Source organism: Anarhichas minor, unplaced genomic scaffold (genome assembly GCF_050575085.1).
Source record: "Anarhichas minor isolate MPS153535 unplaced genomic scaffold, ASM5057508v1 ptg000040l, whole genome shotgun sequence".
In the NCBI taxonomy this organism is placed as follows: domain Eukaryota; kingdom Metazoa; phylum Chordata; class Actinopteri; order Perciformes; family Anarhichadidae; genus Anarhichas; species Anarhichas minor.
In genome coordinates this window covers 855,463-880,608 of record NW_027466486.1, presented here as the reverse complement: position 1 = coordinate 880,608, position 25,146 = coordinate 855,463, and the positions used below count along the sequence as shown (strand labels likewise).

Here is a 25,146-nt window from a genome sequence, read left to right as displayed (position 1 = left end):
GCGTGCCCGGGAAAGCCGACGACTAGTTGAGGTTTGAGTAGAGATTTGTTTCACATCAAGTTGTTTTTGTGATCTCACAATGAAGTCTGATTTTCAAGAGATCAGTGAAGGTCCTACAATAGAGCAGCTGGCTCAATGTACCAAAGCCCAGCTCATGTCTGTTGCAGAGCAGTACCATCTTGAAATTGCTCAAACGTCCCTTAAGAAAGGTCAACTTGGAGCTAAGGTAGTCACTGCACTCATTGAACAGGGAGTATTGCCCCGTCAATCTAGTCAGCTTGATGAGGAGCAGGGCTTACATGTGTCTGCAGGTTTAACTGTTGGGAAGACGGAACACGTAATCTTGAAGTCTCGAGATGCTCAATCTGTACGTTTGCGAGAATTGGAATTGCAATTCAGAATAAAAGAGCTAGAAATGGAGGCTAAGAGAAGAGGTGAGGAGGTTTGAGATGGAGAGGTTGAGACAAGTGCATGAGGAGAAAATGAAGGAGCTGGAGTTGAGGTCAAGAGCTGAAACTGAGCAGGCTAATTCCTATACATCTAGTCCTTGTTTTGATGTAGCTAAGAACATAGCTTTAGTTCCTCATTTTGGTGAGAAGGAGGTAGAAAAGTACTTTTCCCACTTTGAGCGTGTTGCTACCACCTTAGCATGGCCTAAAGAATTCTGGACACTACTGTTGCAGTGTGTACTGACAGGTAGAGCTCAGGAGGCTTATTCATCTTTAACTCTGACCCAGAGCTCAGATTATGACATCGTTAAGGCAGCCATCTTGCGTGCCTATGAGTTGGTCCCTGAGGCCTACAGACAGAGGTTTAGAGGGTATTGTAAGGTGGAGAAGCAGACATTTGTGGAGTTTGCTAGAGAAACGGAAATCCTCTTCACTAGGTGGTGCACATCACAAAAGGTTGTGACCAAGGAGAAACTTCAGCAGTTGATTATTCTGGAAGAATTTAGAAATTGTGTCCCTGAAGTGGTGGCCACCTATCTGAGTGAGCAAAGAGTGACTAAAGTGGAGGAGGCTGCTGTGCTTGCAGATGAGTGTCTTGACTCATAAAACAGTCTTTAGTGGCGAGACTAAGAGCTTAGCCTCTCCTCACAACTTTCGTTTAAGACCTGGAAGCAATGGGTCTCCTTCAGTTCCCATTAGGATTTGCTTTTATTGCAAAAAGCCTGGTCATTTCATAGCAAACTGTCATGCTCTCAATAAAAAGTCAGAAGGTATTAAGCCTGTAGGGCTAATGGTTTCAGTACCACAGCAGTTGCCCTGTGTAGTGGGTCCTTGTCAGACCAATACAAAACACACTGAGCATGACTCCTTTGCACCATTCCGTATGGAGGGTTCAATAGCAATTTCTGATTCTGAGAAGCTCATCCCAATTTGCATCCTTAGGGATACAGGAGCCTCTCAGTCCTTGTTTTTGGCAGGAGTTTTGCCTCTCTCTGAGAAGACCTCCACTGGTAGCAGTGCTTCAGTCCAAGGATGTGGGATGAGGTGGCTTAAAGCCCCATTACATGTTGTGTATTTGCAATCTGGGTTGGTTACAGGCCCTGTCGTGGTGGCGATTCGTCCCCAGCTTCCTTTAGGGGGAGTATACCTGATTTTGGGTAATGATTTGGCTGGAGGGAAGGTGTTTCCTGCTCCCATTGTAGTGGATAGACCAACAGGCTCCGTAGTTGACAATTACCAGAGTGCTGATCTGTCATCTCGGGTGCCTAAAGTCCTTCCTGCTTGCATTGTAACTCGTGCCCAGTCAAGAAAGTATGAAGATGTGGTGAATTTATCTGAAGTGGCTCCACCTGTTGACAGTCTAGAGGCTGATCCTGATCCTTCTGAGTTGCCTCAAGATAAGCTGTCCACTAATGCTGTTGGAAATGAGTCTACTGAAGTTAAATTGACCTGTCCTGTCACTGTTGGCAAGGAACAGCTGATAGCAGCCCAGAAGGCTGACCCTCCTTTGGCCAAGTGTATGGCAGCAGTGTTGACTACGGATGAGAGTGGTACTACTCATGCCACTTTTACTGGGAGGTTGGTATCCTCATGCGTAAGAGGGTTTCTTCTGTTGATGATGACAGTGAGTGGAGTACTGGTTGTTTCTGGTTCCCACAATGGTGACATTGTAAGGTTGATTGAGCAGCGTGCAACGGGAAGAGTCCAGATGCAGCCGGAGGTTCAATACTTAAAACAGCATGGTTTTGGATGACACCCTTATGGCTGTCATCTTAAGGAAGGGAGTGTTACGTATGGTTCCATGTCCTGCTGTGAATGTTTGTGCTTGGGTGTGTGTGTGCACATGTGTGTGTATTCTGTGTCTTTTGACTTCTAGGTGCAGCTCCCTAACGAGTGATTGATGAGGATGTGGTTTACCTATATAAGCACCTCCTTGCTCCGCCCTCTCTCTCTCTCTCTCTCTCTCTCATCTGCCTGGCACCAGACCCGGGTCTGCAGTGGGATTTGCATACTACAGTTTACTTGTGTCCTGTAAATAAACTGGCAGCTGTGGTTGTTTTTAACATAACTTGGTGTTGTGTCCCTCCTGTGTGTTGCGACTCCCGAGCCGGTCTTCACAGATGTACAATAAAATATACCATGATGGAAGATTTTTTGACTGCTGAATCTGTTTTAATTGTTTCTTTGGCCCAAGGAATAAACACCAACATCAACATAAATAAAAGAGTGTATAGGGTTGGTGGTACATGACCAACGATAATCTGTGTTTGGTTTCACAGTATCAGCCAATGTCCTGATATATTATGGCTGTTGGGATGAAGAGGAAAAAGTGTGTTTGTAGCAACTCTAATTCTTGTGTAAGCATATACTACAAAATATACTAGATATATATGAGAAAACAAGTATGATGTGTGGGGGGAGGGGGTTTACAAAGCCACCCGACATGCAGTTCTGATGAAGCACACTGGCAGCTTGTCAGTGTCAAGTGTCCTTTCTGCTGATGTTGGAACTAAAGCTAAACTCTGTCATCTCCACCTTCACATCGACTGAGAAGTCCACATGGTGCTTTATCTTTGGGAACACTGTGTTGCAATCAACTCTGACTTGTAATCTTTTCGTCCTATAGTTATCTCAGCTGCTGCTGGGGGAGGGGGGGAGGTCTTCTGCCATACCTCTTCTTCTTTCTAACTGTCCGTCAGTCTTCCAGTATGTCCGTCTCTTTATCACCCAATAAATACCCACTAAATTACCTTTAAACAAACTGACCTTTAAAGTTCAAATCTGCTCTGAGAGAATCCTCTCGTTCCCTCTCTTTCCTCCCCCCACACACTCATTACAGCTCTTGATCTCCTTGCAGTTTAATGAAAGACCCTAAAACAGGGGCGCTAAGCCCTCTGTCCTGAACAGCATGTGGGTCATGCGCCATAGATCAGAAATCTTGGAGCAGCTACAGAGAAAACAGAAGATTTTGGTCATCGCGTTGCAGTGGAGATCTACGCCTCTAATGGAAGGATGCATGCGCATGTTAATCTGTTATCAGACAAAGAAGCTTATAATCAATCGTTGCCGATGAATAATTGATGCTGGCTGCTCTGCGAAGGTTTTAGGAACACAAATATTTCAAAAACAAAAGAGGTTTGTCTCCTGCTTTTAACAAAGTGAAATATTTAGCATGCTGTTACTGTTGTGTGTGCACCCAAAGCTTAAAAGTGCAGAGACCTCTTCTAAAGCAAAGACATATATATATATTTGATAAATAAAGGAACTTATTTGGTCATTAAAGAGCTGTGACTAAAGTCAGCATGTGTCCAAACCCTAGAAGTATGGTGTGAGGTTCATTTCTAAGCCTTAGACATATTGTTGTCATTTCTATACTGCAATTTCATGCCAGTTATTAGCTAATTCACATATTTACATGCCAAAAAAGTGAGTAAACTACTGAGTCAGTGGCTGCATATCTTTGAACTGTTCGGATCAGCACAGTGATTTGTGATTTCCACATATTCCCACTCACACACAGGAGCATTTTGGTTTGGAAACTTTCCTGTGCCTCAACAATGACCTTTTATGTGCCTTTAACCTGCTGTACAAATGTGCATTCCCATCATACCCTATACGGTCTGTTATAATAAGAAGCAGGAACTGAACAACCTGCATGAGTGCATTAATACTATAATAACTTAGACCAAGTGTCCACACAGCTGAGGTGGGTTGAATGTTGATGTTTTTTTACACCAGTGCTTCTGTCATGGGGTCGTTTTGGGATTCCTCGCTGTGAAGGCTGGTGCTTGAGTTATAAATAGGTCTATAATACAGTCGGTGTAAAAACAGAGGGAATAAAGGCAGCAAGCAGCAGCAGCAGCAGCAGGGATTATCTCACCCAAAATGATAGTGAACTGCAGGCCTTATATGGAATAAATCAATCCAACCCACAGCACCTTTTTTTTTTGCATCCATAAATGTGATAAAGAAATGTTATCAGGATGGGAATGCTCTGTAGATAAAACTGCATGGGCTGCAGTTACGCGAGATAGCCGAAGTCATCATATTTTGTCCCTGGAAACTACGGGCCAATGCGCAGACTGCTGGGACTCCGCTGCAGCGTCAGCAGCAGTGCGGTACAAATCAAGGCCGGTTCTGAGCACGGGCACGAGGCCATGACACCCGGCTGCTACAGTATAACCACACAGACCTCTACACACTGGCCAAGTGGAACTAAATACTCTGCTTTTTATGAAGGAGACATCAGCTACCAGGGCTCATCATCGCCTCTATTACAACGTTCCTTTTTAGCAAAAGTAGCGTTGTGCTGATGTGTGTTCATGACATGACGCTCCGAACCATCGAGAAGCTTTGAGTGTGCCGAGCTCTCGTCGTCACATTTAACTGTTGTTGGCACAGATGTTGAGACCAGTGATGTGACTGGCTGATAATGTAATAATCACCACAACCACTGATCTATAATCTCCTTCACTTGGCTCTCTTGCATGACGTACACTAATGTGTTCATTCTTAAATCATACTACTACCCACAGCAGCAGGAAGGAGTCCGAAAACTAGGAAATGAGTTGACTGCACTTCCGGTTCACTCGTATCGAAGTCAATGGTTTTTGGTTAGATGTCTGAAATAAGGTCTGTGGTTAACATAAACTGAGACTACAAAACATCATCTCGCCGACTAGTCCGCATTTACAACCTTGTTGCGTGTACTCCACTCGTCTGCAGCCTAACGTTGGCTTTGTACTTCTGCCAAACGCATTCAGGCTTCAAAAATCAAAAAAAGTAATGTTTATCTTATTGAACAAAACGTGTGAGTATCATAACGTTTGTTTGCAGCAGAGCTTATTTCCTGCAGCAATCCAAGATCCAATGGAGAAATCCATAAATTGGGAAACGATGCCACCCAAAATCATTATTAATTAAATACTGACTGTACGGTCTAAAACACCCAAGAAGCCTAATTCTCCTTCTCAATAATTCATTAAAACTCATTAAATAATAATCATAATAATGCAATAATTAAGATCAGTGTATATGATGGAACAGTGGCATTAGATGTAGAAAGCCACTTGATTACTGTACACAGCCTGCCTGTACTCAATGGGAGATAGCCCCCCCCCCCCCCATTCAGAGCACTGTAGACCCGGGCCAGGTAGACTCCTCGCCTTTGAAATTTGACGCAGGGGACTTGGAAACACGTTTATTCCTCACAAAGCATCTTTGAAATATAGGAGGCACAATGACACACACACAGGTTACTGCTAGTCACTCTTTCTGAGTTTATATCACCTGTCCTACCCATAACAGGAGGAACAGCCCAGCTGTGCATTAAAAACATGCCACATGAAGAGGAATGCATCCTTTATTCTAACACTATGTGCAGCTGTTTACTTTGCAGTAATTACAATTAATTGAATTTGGGACACAGTTAAAAATGAAAGAATAAAGCACGCTTGTAAAGCTGCCAACTTGCAAGCAAACACTCATTAATGATAACCGGACGCTGTTTTCAACCTAAGGCTGGGTAAATTAAGAAAACACACATTTGAAATCACAAAGCTTCATAGATACGTTATCATAAAAAGCCACGCTAACATGTTGTCTTATATGTCGGCTCCAGCAGATGGACATGAATCATCCTCAGAGCAGGTTTCATTTCATTTGTTTACCTTCAGATTGAGCTCAGCGGTGTCTCCCTCAGCATGCAGGCCGGCGGATGAAACACATCACCCGGGGAAATTGTCCTGGATGTGACGGTGGCGGTCTGCAGCTCGTCTCCTTCCTCCACGGTGTTTCTGCTGTCCGGTGGAAATTGACACATTTTACTTCACTGCCGCAGCAGCAGCAGCAGCCGCAGCAGCTCACGCTCAGACAGACTCACGCACGTCTTGCATCTTTGGTTAACCCTTTCACCACCGACCTCCACGCGGGTAGTACCCTGTGCTGGAAGTCCCCTCAGTCGGTCCATGTGGTCCAAAAGTAACTAAATGCCTCCACCAGCCCCTCTAAAGCGTATTAGCACATTATATATCGTCTGTATGTTTCCTTCTCCTTGGAGTTTCCTGTAATTAAAATATATTAATGATAATGAACAAATTTGGTATCCCACTAAATAAGGTCGCAAAAGCCAGTAAACCATGAGTAAAACAGCCAAACCAGAAGTTATCATCTCAGCTCCAGCCATGTAGAAAACACAATAAGCAGTTAAACTGCTTTTGGTGACTGTGTTAAATATATAACAGTCATATTGTAAAATTATTTAATTATTTTAATGGTAATTATTAACAAATTGTAATGAAAAAATTACCTATTTCATTAGTTGATACTGTGTTTTCCTCTTCTATTGCCAGTTATAAACTTGATGGACAATGTTTCCCTCCTATTGCAAAATAAAAAGTAATGCACCACAAGAATCCCCTTTAAAACAGGTAACTGCCGTCATTAACACAATTTGCTGCAGGTGCCTGCGCCAATAAAGCTGTATACTTACAGAGTGTGCCTCACTGTCAAGGACGCTGATACTGACTTGAATTTCCAGCTAAAATATGTTAAATTCACAGAAAACTCGCACAATCGAATCATTTTTCACTATTGTTCTTACATTTTCAAAGGCTTCCTGCTGTTTCCTCCAAAGTTCCAGACCTGTAAAGTGATCCTGTTTATTCTCACTGGGCTTCTTCCAGTGGGATGAATATGTTAAGAGTTTAAAGAAGAGGCGTGAACCTTCACACATATCCAGTCACACAAGAAGAGGTGACACCTGTGCCAAAAATAATGTCTCCTCCGGCTTTGTATGTTTAGAAAGAGCCAGGAGTGGTGCAGCAGCCTGGAACCCCTTTGCCAGTATCAGTGTCATTAAAGTCAGTGACATCATGTACTCAAGACAGGTGCTTTAGTCATGTGGTGTGTTACAAACAAATGCTGAGGTAAGGACTCACCCCAACACCTTCCTGCTAATTCTTTCTTGAGTGGCGGACTGAGACTCCTTTCAACCCGCCGCATCAGAGACGCTGGTGCTGTTTTCACCTCCTGAGTCTGTGTGTGTGTGTGTGTGAGTCATCATGGCTCAATGTGGTCCTGCACACCTACTGTAGTGGAAACTATGTCAGAAGCAAGGGTTGAGTTCTTTGCCTGTGGACAGATTCTGTCACCGTAAGCGTGTCACAACCACGCAAGGTGCAGTTATGATACTTTCCAGGTGTGTAGTTGAGATCAAAATGAAGGCCAAGTTCATAAATGGGTGTGGTCCGAGCAAAAGCATCAGATTTAGGGGGGTAGGACGTGAGGAATGACATTATCTGTATACTCACATCGAACGGTGGAGGTAGATACTAAAGAATACCTTACAGGCGCCATTTTCCACAGAACCCCATAAAGACAGGAGGGGTGCTCCCTCTCAATCATTAGGTTAGCTATCGGCATCGCCCTACGGATAAGTGGACTGAAAGAGAAAGTAACAGCAGAGAACATTTGTCCATGATTAAGCACCAGTGGATACGATAAATATTGACTTTCTGCTGCGCACACACAATCTTAAACTAAGCCTGGACTAGAACATATTCAGATAAAAGCAGACTCTTTGCGTACGTGACAGTTTTAGACGATTAGAGAGAGTAACAGAGAGAAACCGCCAAATGACATGTGTGCAGGATTGATTTGATGAATTGATTTGGATTTTATGAGCTTACAGCAGTGGAGACGGGCGTTTGCGGAGACTTTGTTGATCCTTTTGAACTGAAAGTTCTCCCCAGTATTTAAGCTAGTAGAAATACCAGTGTAAAAAAAAATACATTAAACGCCCTGCATTGGAAATGTTACTTGAGTAAAAGAACACAAGTATTGGTATTAAAATATAAAAGTACCCATGTCCAAATAATATATATTATTGTGTTATTACTATTATTGATGCATTAATGTGTAAATCACTTTAACGTTGCAGCAGTTAAAGGTGGGGCTAATTTTAACCAATGTAAATACGTTTACCTGCTGGTAGCTTGTTAATAGTATTATCTTGATCTAGAATATGACGTTGAATATATTTTGAGACTAAAACCAGCACACTGTCTCGGGGAAAGTGTTGATTTTAATCCATTCAAAAGCACATCTAAGCGGGTAAATATGTTCTATATTACTTCTTAAAAACCGATAAAATACTTTCAAGTAGTAATATGTTTTATCCGTTAGGTCTTATCTTATTATATTTAATATAAAGTGCTGCATTGTTTTAATCTTGATTTTCACATGTAAAAGTACATTTTAAATAAAGTTTACGACCGTTTCCAGGTCAGGAATGAAGAGTCGAGCTCAATATCTCAATGGGTGGAGATGATACAACAAAAATACCCGTCAGCAGATGTGTTTTTTCGACATTTGTATATTTCCTTGTATCGACCTATGACTGATGTTTATATCAAGACAAGCTACTACTGAACATAAAGTAAAGATAAACACATCGACAAAATGACTGGACATGAAAGCAGAACACATTCTTGATTTTTGGTTTGTTTTTTTAAGGTTGTTACAAAACATGGCTGTGTTTGTCCACTTTCAAATACTGATCCTTTTTTTTTTTTTTTAAAGGTTCAAAACATAATAAAGCAACGTGGGATGGGATTTTGCATAACACCCTGTTTGCATACCTGTGTGAGTAAGAAAACACCTCTCACCTCTGTGCACAGACACCAACAGAAGAGGGGGGGGGAATCAAGTCTCTTTTTTTAATTACATTATCTAAGCATTGATGCATTACTTGTGAAAAAGGTAGAAAAAACAGCAAGTCTTTCTCAATAAGTTAAACCTCTCTGGCCGAAGAGCGGGGCCGGCTCACAAAACAGAAGATTTCCCGAAAAGCATTCAAATTTATCGAAAAACAAAAAGACAAGGAGTTAACTTGTGGCGCTGAAATAAAAGTCGGTCTCCTTGTTGAATTTAATTTGTTAAAAAACAAACAAAAAAAACACAAATAGAAGATGCAAGTGGCTTATGTTACAGTCCTTCCACCCTCCTCCACAGGGCTCTGCAAGCAGGTCTCATGAAACTTCACCAGTTCCATCGTTTGATCGACAAACAATAAGCGGAGTTATAGTTGGTAAAAAAAATTATAATAACAATAACAATAATTACAATGACAGTAATAACGAGAAATGTAAGTAATAAACACAGTCCTGTACAGTCAGGCTCATCTTCTCATCGACCACAGCCAAAGTGATCGACTGCCGGTTGGTCTCCAGCAGCGCGACGGACCCACGCCGACTCCAGAAAGGTGAGCAACGCTGGCGTCTCCTCCGATGCACTCGCCGATGGTTTGTTGGAAAGTGCCTTTCCATTTCATGTCACCCTCTGCTGCCAAGAAAGACACAAGAGGGACGTGATGATGAGCCAACGTAGTCAGTTTATCCTAGAGACCACGGGGCCAAAGTAAGACAACTACTACAGAGACTCACCTCACTGGGGTTTGTAGTTTGTGTTCCCACAGAGCGCTCAGTCCAGTTCATGTACCTCGTCCTGCATGGAGACCGAGGGCCGCCCGGCTTCGCTCAGACGCTTGGCCATGATGTCCCACTGTGGAGCCAGGATTTTGGATTTAGAGCCTGCAGAGGACGGAGAGAACCGGAGATGAAACGACACACAAATCCTACCGAGTTCACTACAGGATCAACTCTTCTGCCCCCTGGTGGCGCCATAGAGTACTAATTTATGTATTTGTGTGTTTGCCTTATTCTTTGAGCAGTCGAACTAGGTAATCGATTTCCACTACTTGCATCTGTCTTTTTGAGAAATATCCAATAAACAGCGAGTAAAGAGACACTTCATCACCAGTAGGAAGCAGCAAATATACTCAAACAACCAGCAGCCGGTATTTAACATCCACCAGCTCACAATACATTCAGCAAATTATCTTCATAAATTCATTATCATGTTGTTGACAATCTGACTCTGTAAACGCTATATTTAAAACAATTTAAATGTCATTCAGCCAACAACAACCATTGAACATTCAGCAGCATTCCTCATTATTTTACCCCATGTGCTCTGCTGCACCTGAGAGGCCCAACGGGGCTCATAATGAAATAAAACGCAGACGCAGCTCCAAAACAAAGCACAGCAGGTGAGAGCAGCTCGTTCATAGGTAATAAACAAGAAACTAATCAGTAAACGTTAGAGTTACTAGTGGGCAGATTTCTGAACAGAGCAGAGTTTCCTACCGTTTCCAGTCTTTATGCTAAGCTACGCTAAGCACCTCCTGGTTTCTAGCTCCATACTGGGGCACAGACGATGTCTCCACCTTCTCTCAGCAAGAAAGTCTGTCACACCTTAAAGAAAGGAATCTCTGTCTGTCTGTCTGTCTGTCTGTCTGTCCTTTGCTTATCACCTCGAGCTCTCATCCTGCTACACTTATCGGGTGTTTTGTTGGGGACCCCAGGACGTGCAGCGTCGAAGTCGGTGCAATTTGGACGCCGACCCGTTCAATATGAATAAACAAGCGCTCTGTGCAGCAGCGTGGGCGGGGCTTCAGTGCTCTGCATCTTTACACGCCGCGGCTCGTTGACTGCAGCACACTTTTTGCTGGAAGCTGGATAAACTAAAGTTACAACCGAACTCTTCTTCAGTAAACCCTAACCCCAAACGGGTACGACCTAAACAGGCACCGCGCTAGTTTCCCAAAGATGTTGACCTACCTTTATTTTTCAGGTAAAAAAAAGGAGATAAATTAGCTTCGTATGGAAACAACGACATCTGGAATAAACTACTGCAACAAACTAAATAACGCAAAACATGTTAAATACTAATTAAGGACATAAAGAGGCTTCTCCTCCACATGTAGAACGATGAACGGGATACATTGGTGGGTTCAAATAAATAAAGTAAAATCTAATCCCCAATACTTGCTCCTGGCTGCCTTCCAACCTTAATCTCCCCCTGGTGAGCTATCCCAGCCTGGGCCTGAGGTGGGCTCACAGACCAGTGGAGATGCTCTCCCTCAGGGTACACTTACCAAGCCCCCCCCCCTCTTCCTCCTGTTACCATGACAACATAAGACTGTAGCCTCCAGCTGAAACAGCAAGGCCGATCCGATCCTCCAAAAATCTCCCTCTCTGTCTTTCTCTCTCTCTCTCTCTCTCTCTGTGTCAGTCTGTGTCGCTGGCATGCTCTCCCTCTCTTGATCTCTCAGTCTGTCTCTTCCCCTCTCTCATTCCACAGGGGAGAGGGAAAAGTGGGACATAACCCAAAAAAATAAGAACCCCACTCAAACTCTGTTCACCCTCCGGCGGAGGATCTGAGCGGTGTGTTGTAGCCATCGAGTGAGCCGGTTGAGCTCAGCTTACGTTTTCTTGAAATGTTTAATAATCCATTAAGAAGCTTTAACATTTATGTGTAATGTGACGCATTTTAGTTTGTCTTAATACCGTTAAACACATTTCAGTGTGTTTAACGGTATTTTCTTTTTTTTTGATGGCTTTTTTGTCATTTCAGTCTAATTTTAATTATTTTAACAGCATTATTCACTCCAATAATTTCATACATATGACCGACTGACTAAAGAGTCGAATAAAAGCACATAAATCAACATAGAAAAACTTCAGTTTCAAGTAATTTCCTTCATAGAATATCATTTTTTACATCATTTATCAAGCTCATGTTCAACTACAGCAGAGATTTAAATCTAATGAGACGTTTTAAAGTTTGCGAATATTCTATAATAACTGGAAAACAACAACAACAACAACAACACACTGTAGTCTCTGCTCTCACTCACCATCCAGCCCGTTGTGCTGTTCGTAGCTGCGTTTGCCCAGGATGGTGGGGGAGCCGTTGTTGAGGATGGGGGAGGACTTAATGGGCGTCAGGCTGCCTGTGGAGATGGACGCCCCACGAGGCGGAGGGTTGGGTTTGGCTGGACGGGGGTGTGCTTCTGCAGGGGAGAGAGAGTGAGAGAAGAGGGACCGGGAAGAAGGGAAGGGAAAAAGTGATGAATAAAAAAAAAAGTCGTTTTATCCGCCCTAGAGATGTTTACCTTCTCTTGAATATAACTGGACTACATGGCAGTCGGCTCGCGGAGCTCAAAAGCCAAAATATGTATTGTTGAATTTTGGGTGAACTGTCCCTTTAACAATACCAAGCAACCACCGTTTAACAACACTAAGAGTCTACTGCCATGCTAGCAGCTGAGGCTGAGCTAAATGCTAACATGGTCAAAATAACAATAGCATTATGCAGATGTTGTACAGCTGAGGCTGATGGGAATGTCGTTAGTTTTGCAGGTATTTGGTCATAAACCAAAGAATTGGTCTAATCAGCATTTTGACCCGATGATGGCGCTAGAGGAACCGTTAAGGAACCACCAAAGTTATTACAATTCAGCCTGAGGAGAACAATGCATGTACCAAATACACAAAACTGTCCATCCAATAGCTGTTGAGCCATCTAACCGCAAAAGGAAAAGTCAGAGGATCACCAAAGTCAGTCGGCTCCATCATCTGTGGACCATTACTGTGCGTATGAAATGTTGTGACCGGCTTCTTCTTACCTAAATACCGAACCACAGACTCCAGAGGTTTACGTTCCACAGCTTTCAGTGGCGACTGCTTTTTTGCCACATCTGGCAACCGCAGGGCACCTGCAGAAATCCATCGCAAAGACAAATATGGTGAATAAAAACCCGAAATGGATTACACAGTCCACCTGAGAGGACGAAGACAAAGGGCCCTTACACTCTGCCTTAATGGCGGCCATGTTGACGGGGAGGTAGGGGTGCCTGGCTAGATACCGCGGCCTGATGATCTCGTGGCAGAGGCGACGTGCCATCTGCGTCAGGCCAGTGCTCTGCAGGAAGAAAGCCTGTTTCGTCTTCACTGCGAATTTGGGGCTGCCGCTGTGCCGCAGGGGCAGGCCGTGGGGGCTCTGTGGGTACAAACAGATCCACGGTAAGCTGTAACGTAGAGCAACGTGCGTCTGTGGGCTCTGGATTCGTTGGCGCTGGTTGGAGCCGACTGGAATGCTTCCCAAAAAAAAAAAAAAAAAAAAAACAGCATCCATTCAGCGCACTGGCAACAGACCAGCTAGTGCAAAGTCATGTAGTAGCTCATCATTTACAGCGATACGTATACCCGTTCAGAGTGTATGTGGTACTTCCTCTGGCTTATTGACACAGTACACACAAATGGTTACGCACACATCGACAGTATTTACACCATAACATGTCATCGGGGTTACTTGTGAGGACTGTGATCTGTGATCTCGTATTAACCGTTAATGCTAGAAACTAATTTAAGGTAAAGCATTAAAATAATGTTGAAAGCATTGCAGTCGAGGGTTAATAATCCAACGTTGATAATGTATTTCTGGACCCAAAAAACGACGTTGGTGATTCCAGCTTCTTTAATGTGAGGATTTGACGCCTTTCTTTGTCATGTATGATAGTAAACTGAACGTCTTTGAGTTTTGGGGTGTCGGATAAAAAATGTGTGTGTGTGTGAGTTTGTACCATGCTGCTGCGGTTGGGTCCAGGCCGCTCTCCATCCAATCTTGTGGGCATCTTCAGCCCTCCGTACTTCTTCCAGTAGGTCCAGCATGAAGCGCACAGGCGACATTGCATGTTTGGAGGTCCCCATGAGTACCACTGGTAGGAGCTGCTGGCTACACACACACACACACACACACACACACACACACACACACACACACACACACACACACACACACACACACACACACACACACACACACACACACACACACACACACACACACACACACACACACACACACACACACACACACACACACACACGAGAAAGTGAGTGCAGGGTGACAGAGCAACACACGTATAAAAACATGCCCACGATGGCTGATAAGCCACATAATCATGAACACAACCTTTAATCGTTCATCATTGAATCAACTACAAACATTTAAATAACGCTGTTCTCTCTCCTCACCGTTTGGTAAATCCAATATCAAATTAAAATGAACTAGTGAATGAACGCTATGGTTTAAGTTGGGGGTTAACAGTGAGAACATGGGTTTGGATGTTAAACTAAAAGGACAGCTTGGTGTTTCAGCGTGTTGGTAAAATTCCTGAGAACAACCTCTCTTCGCCTTGAACTTTTAGATGTCAAAACAACAAGTCATCGACCCGGATTTATGTTGTGTTGGTTGTTTTGTCTCGTGTATTTAAAGGACTGAGATCTTAAATAGCACCTTTGAGCAAAAAGGAAACAAGCTTGTGAATTAGTACGACGGCGTTTCAATTATATAACTTCTTAAAGGTTCTGTTTTTCGATGCAGCCCCCTTTAAATACGATTGCAACTGTGAAAAACCAAAGCAATGATCCTAAGTTCATCGTGCCCAATTTAGCAACACGTACTGGAATCAAACAAATCATTTTATTTTGAATTTCAATAAGCAAAAGAAACAGCGGCTGTTGCGGTTACATTGCGACAGCAGTGCTGAGCGACTTACTGTAGCAGCTTTCGCAGGCTCTTCCGAGGGCAGGGACCTGCGCCGAGCCCGGGGCACCTGGGACACCTGGGACACCCGGGACGCCTGGAATGCCTGGGACGCCTGGAACGCCTGGGACGCCTGGAGGTCCTGGGACCCCTGGAGGTCCTGGGATCCCTAGGACCCCTAGGACCCCTGCGATCCCCGGGACCCCTGCAACTGCCGCTCCATTCACCAGAGCTGGTTTTACATTGTTACTCAGCTGGTTGGGGTTCGGCTTGTTACTGGAGAGGCGCCACAGAAACAGGGAGAGGGGTCAGACCATCAGAGACTACACCGGTCAAAGAGAATATACAACATTCACCAGCAGCAGTTCTACTGATGCTGTACGGAGAGCTGGCATGAATACTGACTAACTGAAAGAACAGTGGCAGATGTCCAACTGTTAAAACACAACAGATGTTGCTGTAGAGGGTCAAAACAACCGTCTCTCCATGTGTTCAGATGACAAGAGTCGCACACATGCACTCGTGATAAATGTAATTATTTGAGTCACACAGAAACTTGGAGGTACTCACTAGTTCGGGATGTAGACCTGCTTCAACTTGCTTTCTGCCTCGGCTGCTTTTAATCGTTTCTGGAGCAGAGACAGAGGGTGAGGAGGATGAAGAGAGCAGAGGAAGAACAGTGGGATCAGAGAGGCGTGCTCCAAAAACACCCCCCACGGATTGCATTGATTCTAAGACAGAGTGTGGAATATTTTTGAATAAAACTGACTCATTTCTAATTTGTTGTACATTTTAATTTGGAGCTTCCCTGATGACAGAATACAGCCGAACTGTGAGAAAAAGGAGTATAAAAAGAAAAGAAAAGGGAATTGTTCACCAGAAAAGAGGGAGGACACTAAAATCAAATGTAAAAGAGGATATATACAATATTCCTTTTCCTTTTACTAGGGATGTAGATCGGATGCAAACTAAAAGGTCGTAACAGTTATAGAGCCATAGAGAGAAATACAGCCTGGTTTAAATGACTAGATGCCAATGAAGAGTTCTCTTGAAACCTTGATGTGAATGAATGTGTTTTACCTGCTGTACATATCTGTCTGTGGTCTTCCACATGTAGTAATACTCAATAATACTCGTCAGGGACTTCCACGGCAGCTGGAGGAGAGAGGCCACAAAATACTCGTTATTTCAGTGGAGACGCTCGTAAAATGGTGAGAGCAGACCAATAAAGAAATATGTGCTATCTTCTGACTGTCGAGATGCTTTTAAACAGTGGATTTAGCACTCCCGCATGAATATACCAACGGTTTATACGAGGAGATTCCTTATCTAAATGACCTAAAACAACTAAACAGGCCACAAAAGCTGCCGAGGTTGAAGTAGCGCCGTCGAGTTGCCTCTGAAGAAGTTTTGAGAGTGAAAACTGAGCCGTCAAGTCGAGGCCCCACCCATAATGGTGGCGTAGTCCTGTTGTTTGAGAGGAGGCCTGGGTGGAAACCTGAGTGAGCGGCACTGACGGCAGACCACCACCAGGTGGTGGAGTGATGCACACGGCGAGCGCTCAGCACAGTGTGCAGCAGTAACGTCCTCTCTCTCACGTTTCTCTGTATAAATGCTCATTGTGCTCCGCTTCAACGTGTTCACTCTTTAGTAAAGAGGCTGGCTGCAATGTGAGCTTGCAAGACCACTATTGTGCTTGAAAGTTTCTCCATCTAAAGTCAGCTAAATAACTTAAATAAGCCCAAATGACTGCGACATAAGGTTAACTCTAATTCTGTGGTTACGGGTGCATTGAATACCTATTCCACACACCTTTAAATTAGACCATAGGCGCTACACTTTCAGTTCCTTTTATTTACTGCTTCTGCTACTCACAAAGTCCTGTTGGATGTCGGTGAAGTCTTTGCCGTATTTCTCGAGCGCCTCCTCGAACAGGTTGGCCTCCGAGGCGCTCCACTCCTCCATTTCATCCCTGCAGAGGACGGGCCCACCCTGGGGTACCAGCGCTGCGATGGCTCGGGTCATGTCGTAGCCCGTGGCATGGAGGGTGTCCATGGCGTGAAACTAAACGTGCGATAGAAAACATGTCATTTGAAACGATCGTGCAATTTATATTCTGCTGACTTGTTGGGAGGATAATAACTTGTATCATTTGTTCAGTCCGTGGAGCTTATATGCAGCCCCTTGTTCAAGGCGTACGGGTGTGTGTGTGTGTGTGTGTGTGTGTGTGTGTGGCTAGCTAGAAGGCCTCTCATCTATGTTTTATATATGGAGGATAAGATCTAGGGCAGAATAGACCCACTAGGCTTCTGGGGGCCCCGTGCTTGTTAAGGATAACCACAGACTCAACAATCACAAACAGAACCACAAACACACGTTAACACGCATGTGCGCGACAAGCACAACTGCTACACTCTTCACCTACGGCGGTGCGATGCTGATTTAACCCCGAGGCCGCTTTTCATGCGTGTGGATGTGCGAGTATCTCACCAAGGTGATGTCTCTGGAGGCTGCAGCAGCACTCATGTGCAGACTGGGCTGCCGGACAGAACTACTGCAGTCCAAGGCTCTGGCGAATGTACCTACTGACCTGCAGGACACAGACATGACGCAAAGAGAGACACATACATATATTATTTCTATAGAAAAATAAGCTTTCAGTCATACTTTCACCCTCTACATTCAGTGATTGAGATAGTTCCCTCCGAAGGTCTTTTTCTGAACCACTTATGCACAAAAAAATAAATCCAGTGCTTCCTGATAAAATATTCAGTGTTGTAGTGTCGCAGCAAATTATACAACTCCAGCCAATTTGCACGGAGATAAAACCGCTCGCTCCAACAAAGAGAAACGAAGACGACCAAATGTTCAGAAGAGTTTGTGATACTTTAAAGGAATAGTCCGACCAACACGTCTACCAGCAGCTCGCTAACCCGTTTCTGAGCGGTTAAAAGAACGCGTATGTCGATAAATCTGGTTTGATTTCTATCCAATCAAATTCACAGACATCCCCGTTCTGACACAAAATGATCATTTGTCAGCTAAACGAGTTACGCCGCTGTTAAGTTTGGCTACGTCAGTGATGGCGATCGGATTTGACAATGACCTCAGAAAAAAAACACACAAGGCCAATAAAAAGGCAGAAAATATCTAAGTGTGTTTGCAGAGCGTCTGTCGGTAAAAGATGTAGCGCCACTTCACCAAAGTCCACAGCAACTATTGTCGGGACTTTCGGGGTTGATAGCGGTCTGTGAACAGAGGAAGTAAAGGAGATCAAAACAACGCTTTACTAAACAGACGAAGAAGGCCAACGCAGCAGCAGAGGCTTTGTTTTGAGTGGCGCAAATCCTAACGAAGCAGACAAAAGGCCTTCACCGATGGTGGGATGGGACGAGGACCATAAAGCCCTTCACCGATGGTGGGATGGGACAAGGACCATAAAACCCTTCACCGATGGTGGGATGGGACAAGGACCATAAAGCCCTTCACCGATGGTGGGATGGGACAAGGACCATAAAGGCCTTCACCGATGGTGGGATGGGACAAGGACCATAAAGGCCTTCACCGATGGTGGGATGGGACAAGGACCATAAAGGCCTTCACCGATGGTGGGATGGGACAAGGACCATAAAGCCCTTCACCGATGGTGGGATGGGACAAGGACCATAAAGGCCTTCACCGATGGTGGGATGGGACGAGGACCATAAAGCACTTCACCGACGGTGGGATGAGACGAGGACCATAAAGGCCTCCACCGATGGTGGGAAGGGACAAGGACCATAAAGGCCTTCACCGATGGTGGGATGGGACAAGGACCATAAAGGCCTTCACCGATGGTGGGAAGGGACAAGGACCATAAAGGCCTTCACCGATGGTGGGATGGGACAAGGACCATAAAGGCCTTCACCGATGGTGGGATGGGACAAGGACCATAAAGGCCTTCACCGATGGTGGGATGGGACAAGGACCATAAAGGCCTTCACCGATGGTGGGATGGGACAAGGACCATAAAGGCCTTCACCGATGGTGGGATGGGACAAGGACCATAGAGGTAAGACACAAACTACAACTTCTTGGCCACTTTCGTTTCGTCAACTTAGCGCTCAGAGGAAAAAGGTTGGAGTTGGGGGAACGTGCTTATTTGCTTTAATGCGGCGACATCGCTCTTAGATACGAAGCAGGAGCCATGAGACGGTTAGCCTAGCTTAGCATAAAGTCTGGAGCTGTCTGAAGGAAACAAATCTGCCTACCAGCACCTCTAAAGCTCACCTATCGCACACGTTGTTTTCAGCTGTACATGATCAGGTTTGAAATTATGTTTTGTGCAGGACTGTTTCTTAGCCAGAGAGCAAGTCACTGCCCCTGAATTAAGCAGCTAAAATTCACAAGATGCATGATAATTAATGCGCTTTGGGGCAGATTGTTGTTACCTTAGAGCCAGGATAGCACGGTTCCCTTATATCCAGTCGTTATGCTACGCTAAGCTAACCATCTCTTGGTTGAGGCTTCATACTTGGCATATATACTCGCTACAAGAAAGCTTATTGTTTGTATATTTGTTTTCTTTTTTTGATCATTTGTATGCTGAAGCACTTTGTGTCGACTTACCGAGCAACTACTAAGAACTGGTCAATCTGTTTCTCGGTCAGTGAGCTGTTGGGGTCAAAGACCTTCTCCTCGAGTTTCTCCAAGTCTCTGCCATCGCCCTCGTCTACACACAGACACACAGACACAGTTATTTCTCCTATAGACCTCTACGGTTCCTTATTACTCATTACTAGCTCGTGCAAAGCTTGAATGACACCACGGTTGAATAGGTGGAGTCTGTCGAGCTGCCAGCCTGCAAACAAACCAGCTGACATGCCTGAGCTTCAACACATGGAACAGAATGTCATTAACATGGCTTTAATTAGAGCGCTCGGTGTCCCCATGGTGCCCAATTGCAATTTCAGAGGTTTTCCCACCTGCTAAGAATAAAATTCTGGCAAAACACTGAAACCCTAAATATGGCAGGAAAATAGTCACATTTAAAAGTGCTGAATATCTGCACACAAGGTCTGGAACATACCCTTCAGACTGCTAGAATCAAAGTTATGTTGGACATTAAAAACGTGTGTGTAAGGTATAATAAACAGACATCAGTCGAGATTAAAATGAGGCCCACATTTGCATTATGCATCAGCTTAAATTAAACAACATTTATGACACTAGTTAGCTAAACTTGTTTGGCCAGGAACCTAAAAACTGTTGAGTGTTAAGTTTCAGGTGTTCCTGTGCGTTCATACATACACACGTGTCTCGCATTGTAGTAAGTTACTGCCTGATGCAAGTGTACACGTTATCCTGTATTAGGAGGAAATGGGCGCTCTTAGCAGTTGTTAAGCAAAAGCAACAGTAAGCTCTCCATCCTTTCCATACCCTCCAGGTTACAGGAAAATCATCACGTATACAGCAAAACAACAATAGTTTGTTATTCTTAAAGCTTTGATTATGTATAATCATGCTGCCACACTGCGATTGCCATTGAAATCCAGGTTAATCGTTTTTCTTTTCAATAACTTGGCGGAGAAAAGGCCACTTAAAGTTCATAAAATGTTCCTGAGAATTGCTAAAAAGAAGAAATATAATAAAGAGCCCTGCAGGAAACCGTTAATGTGCTACGCTGTGAATAAGCTTCTCTCGAAAAAAAATGCCCCAGATTTAAGTTTAAGTATGATGTACCTTCTTTCAGGAGGTCGGTGATGTCGGCCTGGTACTTGTTCCCGACGCGGATCTCCCCCTTATCCGCCAGCAGAGTCTTTTGCTGAGGGTCGTATACCAGCGAGTAGAAAAAGGCATCCTGGGAAATACAGATGGCAGAAAGGCGTGAGGATGGTATGAAAGGAACAGGAAGCGAGACGGGCAAACGGAGAGGCGAAAGAGAGGAGTGTATCCGTGTCTGCGCGTGTGTGTGTGTGTGTGTATCTTCCCCTCTGCTAGTCTCTCGTCTCCTCATTACTGTATGTGAAAAGAACATTCTGGGTCAACACGTTGAATAATTCATCTGGAAACAAGAATCTCTTAACTCATAAGTCTCTCTCTCTAACACACCTAACCACAGTTTAGAAGGCCGCGTCCTGTTATTTTAGCATGAAGCGCCGGTGGTACGCACCTCTCTCTCCAGGTAAGACTTCAGGGCTTCCGTCTCGTTCAGCAAAGTCACACAGCACTTCCCCCTGGAGTCCAGAAAGGATGTAAGGGAAGGAGGTGAGGAAGGAGAGGGTTTAGACACGGAGGAGGGAAGACAGAGTGAATAACATGTGAAACACAGAATAACAGACTGAAAGTCTCTGGGGATAACACGTTGCATAAGCGCTACCTTGGTCTAACTGTCTAAGAGGATACTTTGATGTAGGATGAATCTCAGAAACTGCAACGATGATGTCTGAATCCAAATTATTTACCAGCCGAGTAGTCGCACCTCTTCTAGCCCGAGGCAAGCGCGATTCGAGGGTGATGAACTCAAAACACCTCGTGCAACCTGCGCCGCTGCAGCAACACGGGTGTTAAAGTTAGAAAATCAGGTTTGAATTTTTGTTTTTTATTCCAGCAGATGTCAGTTTGCTCTTCCTGCCACTGTTCAGAATGTCAAGTAATGAGGTTGGAATGATTAGGTGGGTTTGCCTGGAGCCTACTCACGAGCAACGGCGGTTCTATATGTAGAAACAGCTCACCGCTGACATTTAGTGCTCAACGCGCACGCTTATAATATTATTATTCATTTATTATTTCATATCTGGGGTTTGTGAGACTGAAAGCTGACTGGCTCCCGAACATCTTTCAGCCGTCATACAACCTCATGAGTGGCAGATAATGCGAGTGATAAGGAATCGATGAATAATCACGTCATCAACTGACGTTTTTACAGCCGCACGCACAGAATCCAAAGAGGAGGAATTTGTTTCATTTATTACGACCATGAAAATAGAACAGAAGGTAAAAACAAAACTTGTATTAAAACTGAAATAACTCTGAAGTAGTTATTAAGTAGAAGGTTAAGTAGACAAACTGTTTCATTCAGTCTCAAGGTTCATAAAAAAAAAAAGATATTTAACAGTTTTATTTTCAACATTCAGTTGAATTGGATTTCAAATTTTCTATGAAAGTAAAGTTCCAAAAAATGTTTGCGTGTGCTTTCAAGTGTAGTTCTCAGAAGTCTAGACTGAAAGTCTACGGGGAAAACACGTTGCATAAGCGCTATCTTGGTCGAACCGTCTGAGAGGATACTTTGATGAAGGATGAATCACAGAAAGAAAGACAAAAATATATATAAATGGGCAGGTCAGACTTTTGAAGGATCGTGATCGGCATCTCTGATTAGAGATGAAAGTAGCATTGGCTGCTAGATCACCATATAAAATGTAAGTTTACGGTCAAAATGAGCGGTTTTTATTTAAGTGAAAAGAACTCTTGACAAGCACTTCCATGGGATGTTTTGATTTGGAAAAACTGGGATTTCTGGACTCAATAGTAGCCCCAAAGGAGTAGCTTCATTCACAGCCTGGGATTGGTATGCGCTATCAAAACTGTGCCCTGTGGGGGAGAGAAGACAAACTGAACCCAAATTGAAACGGATACTCTGGCGGCGTAACACCGGGGTGTTGTTACAGCAGCGTACCTGATGTGTGTGGCGGGTAAAGACTCCAGTTGGCGGGACAAGAAGAGCTCTCTGTGTCTGAGCTGGTGTTTCTGTTTCTCGGGGAGGTCGGCCATCTCTGGATTCTCCATCTCCTCCTCCAGCTCCCCTGGGTGGCAAAAAAGGGTGAACGGTCAAACATATACCCATTGGATGAGGAGGAACAATGATGTCCGCAGGGAGAACAGGGGAGGGGGGGGGGGGGGATGGCCACAAACAGTCTGAGATGTACAACAAGCTGGTATAAAGGATGCACACTTGATGAACCGGAACATTGAGTCCTCGGGGAGGACGACGCTCGCGTATACATTCAGATATTTTACATAAAATCTCACCGATTATGTCGACACCTTCAGTACGAAAAACCACATCTGGCCACGGCTTTCTCATCCGATCCTGCGGTTCTACCTCATTACAAATAACGTGTTCCACACTGCTCGGGATTCTCCACCATTTTAATGCCCCCCAGCTGTGTTTTCATTATACGGTTACTTGGGTAATCGTCTGTATTTCAAGCGTTAAAAGACGACTAAAAACAACCTGAATTGAATGTTAAAAAAAACACCAACCCAGCGTCCCCTCTTGCATTTAGACCAGCAAAAAGACACAGCAACCAAATGTAAAGCTTCCATTGAGAAAAGGTCAGCATTTGTTTCTTGAAGATTGCACTTCTATTGCCTCTCAACGTGGTGACGGCTGAGCCAGTGCACAAGAGCTGACAGTGTTTACCTGAGGGTGCGTGCTAAGCTCCTGTAATGACGCCATCGCCTATAACCGGCGTACGAAAGCATGCACAGCCGGTTCAGCCATGACAACAGAGCAAAGAGGAGCTCAGATTACCCCCCAATGGATAAAACCATTGGTTCAGCCAAATGACACCTCTCCCAAAAACAAACAAGTGATCACACTCATGCAGAGGGGTTCAGTTTTATAGCCCCAGGTTCGGAGATATCGGCATCACACATTTCTACTGTCACCCCGAAATAATAGAGCTGAAAGGATTCTCATGAGTGATTCTAAAAGCACTCGTTTCTTTCCAGAGTCACAGTTATTCGGGGCGATCCACAGACCCCACAGTCAGAAGTTTTTATTAGAACCAATCTCTACCCGTTCTGTGGAAACAGGGACACTACTTCTGGAGAGATGTCCTCGCTAAATATCTGGGTTTTGTTGTTGTTTTTGTTACAGGGCCCCATAAAGAGGACAGACGTAAACAGATGTGTGTTTGTGTTAAAGGGGTGATTCGGTATTGCACTTCCATAAAGCTGAGGAACTAAAAGAATCTTAAGAAACCATCCCGACCTAAACGAGTACGTCTTCTAATCTGCATACATCGCGTCAGTAACGCAGACCTCCTGCTATCATGAGGCTTCATCACGGTTATTGTTTCACACTTGAAGGAGCAGAAAACATTAAACTGTTTTCACAGGCTGAGTAGGACTCCACTTGACTAGTAAAACGGACTTTTGTGTTGCTCGTGTTATTGATTGAGCTAATTTCTCACAAGTCCGTCTCAGCATGTACGGCATTGTATCTCGGAGTGCTACGACGTGGATCCTCTGAGGGCTTTCTTTTATTCCGGGTGTAACCTTGGACTAACAGAATCGATCGAGAAAAACAGTCCTCGATAATCGTCCAGGAACGGACGGAAAGAGCGACCGCTGAAGGGCTATCAGCCCGTTCGAGTAGGTCACGTGTCCCGAGTCGTCTGGTAGGCAACACCTCCAACGCACACTCGCTTCCTCATTTGTGGATGAGGGGAGGGGAGGAAACGAAGGTGGCAGGGGGAGGAGAAAAGAGAAGGTGAGCCGGACGGGAAGACCGATAAAACAAAGACAAACAGAAGAGCACAGAGGGAGGAAAGTGTGACAAAAGAGATGAAGACAGAGAGACGTAAAGGCAACGAGGAGGAAGAGGAGCGATAGAGAAATCAGCAGGGGGAGAGCGAGAGAAAGAGAGAGAGACAACCAGCGAGAGAGTGAGTGCAACGGAGAGAAGGAAGAGCAGTCTGTACGTGCTCCAATTCATTTGGAGTTTCATTAAAGGAAGCGAGACAGAAAGAGGGAGACGGGGAGCAGAACAAAAGCAATCAAGGGATTTTCAGGAGAGGAGATGTGTGGCCAAAATCAATAAGTACTCCTTCACTCCCTCACTCACTCACTCCCTCACTCACTCACTCAGCCCAGCAGACGCACCATCAGTGCCCAGGCAGAGCACACACACATAGCATGGGCCTCGCTCCATCTTCTGCCATGTAAAAGCAACAAAATATGGACTGAGATTATTAATATAAAGGAAAACAAAACACAAGATTAAAAAGGGAAAAAGAAAGAAGTTGTGGGAAGTTGAGCGGGGAGGCAAACATGAACTGTGTGCGTTAGCGAGGCCGCTATGCATGTGCGACATGGCTCAAACATGTGTTGTGACATGTACCTTATTCTCGCGTTGTGTGCGTGTACACGTGTCCGGGTAATATGGAGACAATTGAATATCACGATATTATTTTGACCAAATACCTCAATATCAATATAAAACGGATCATTGGTGCTTTCGCAAAATATTTTACAATGA

At 44.4% G+C, this 25,146-nt stretch overlaps 1 protein-coding gene across 4 annotated transcripts in view; it reads right to left on the bottom strand.

Moving 5' to 3' along the window:
- Positions 1 to 9,147: 9,147 nt before the first annotated feature.
- mta1 (metastasis associated 1) overlaps positions 9,148 to 25,146 on the bottom strand; it is a 36,922-nt gene continuing 20,923 nt past the window's right edge. For 2 of the 4 annotated variants that reach the window (XM_076107757.1, XM_076107759.1), the window contains 15 exons: positions 22,558 to 22,684; positions 21,052 to 21,115; positions 20,622 to 20,739; positions 19,509 to 19,611; positions 17,391 to 17,490; positions 16,776 to 16,964; positions 15,981 to 16,055; positions 15,471 to 15,529; positions 14,914 to 15,176; positions 13,936 to 14,087; positions 13,163 to 13,352; positions 12,979 to 13,068; positions 12,208 to 12,363; positions 9,893 to 10,039; positions 9,148 to 9,791 (listed from right to left, as the gene is read on the bottom strand). In XM_076107757.1, coding sequence (XP_075963872.1) covers positions 9,930 to 10,039; positions 12,208 to 12,363; positions 12,979 to 13,068; positions 13,163 to 13,352; positions 13,936 to 14,087; positions 14,914 to 15,176; positions 15,471 to 15,529; positions 15,981 to 16,055; positions 16,776 to 16,964; positions 17,391 to 17,490; positions 19,509 to 19,611; positions 20,622 to 20,739; positions 21,052 to 21,115; positions 22,558 to 22,684 — 1,796 coding nt within the window. In that variant the 3' untranslated portion in view covers positions 9,148 to 9,791; positions 9,893 to 9,929. Of the gene's footprint in view, positions 9,792 to 9,892; positions 10,040 to 12,207; positions 12,364 to 12,978; positions 13,069 to 13,162; positions 13,353 to 13,935; positions 14,088 to 14,913; positions 15,177 to 15,470; positions 15,530 to 15,980; positions 16,056 to 16,775; positions 16,965 to 17,390; positions 17,491 to 19,508; positions 19,612 to 20,621; positions 20,740 to 21,051; positions 21,116 to 22,557; positions 22,685 to 25,146 lie in introns of those variants that run through there. The other 2 variants (XM_076107758.1, XR_012959011.1) reach the window with 2 other exon arrangements.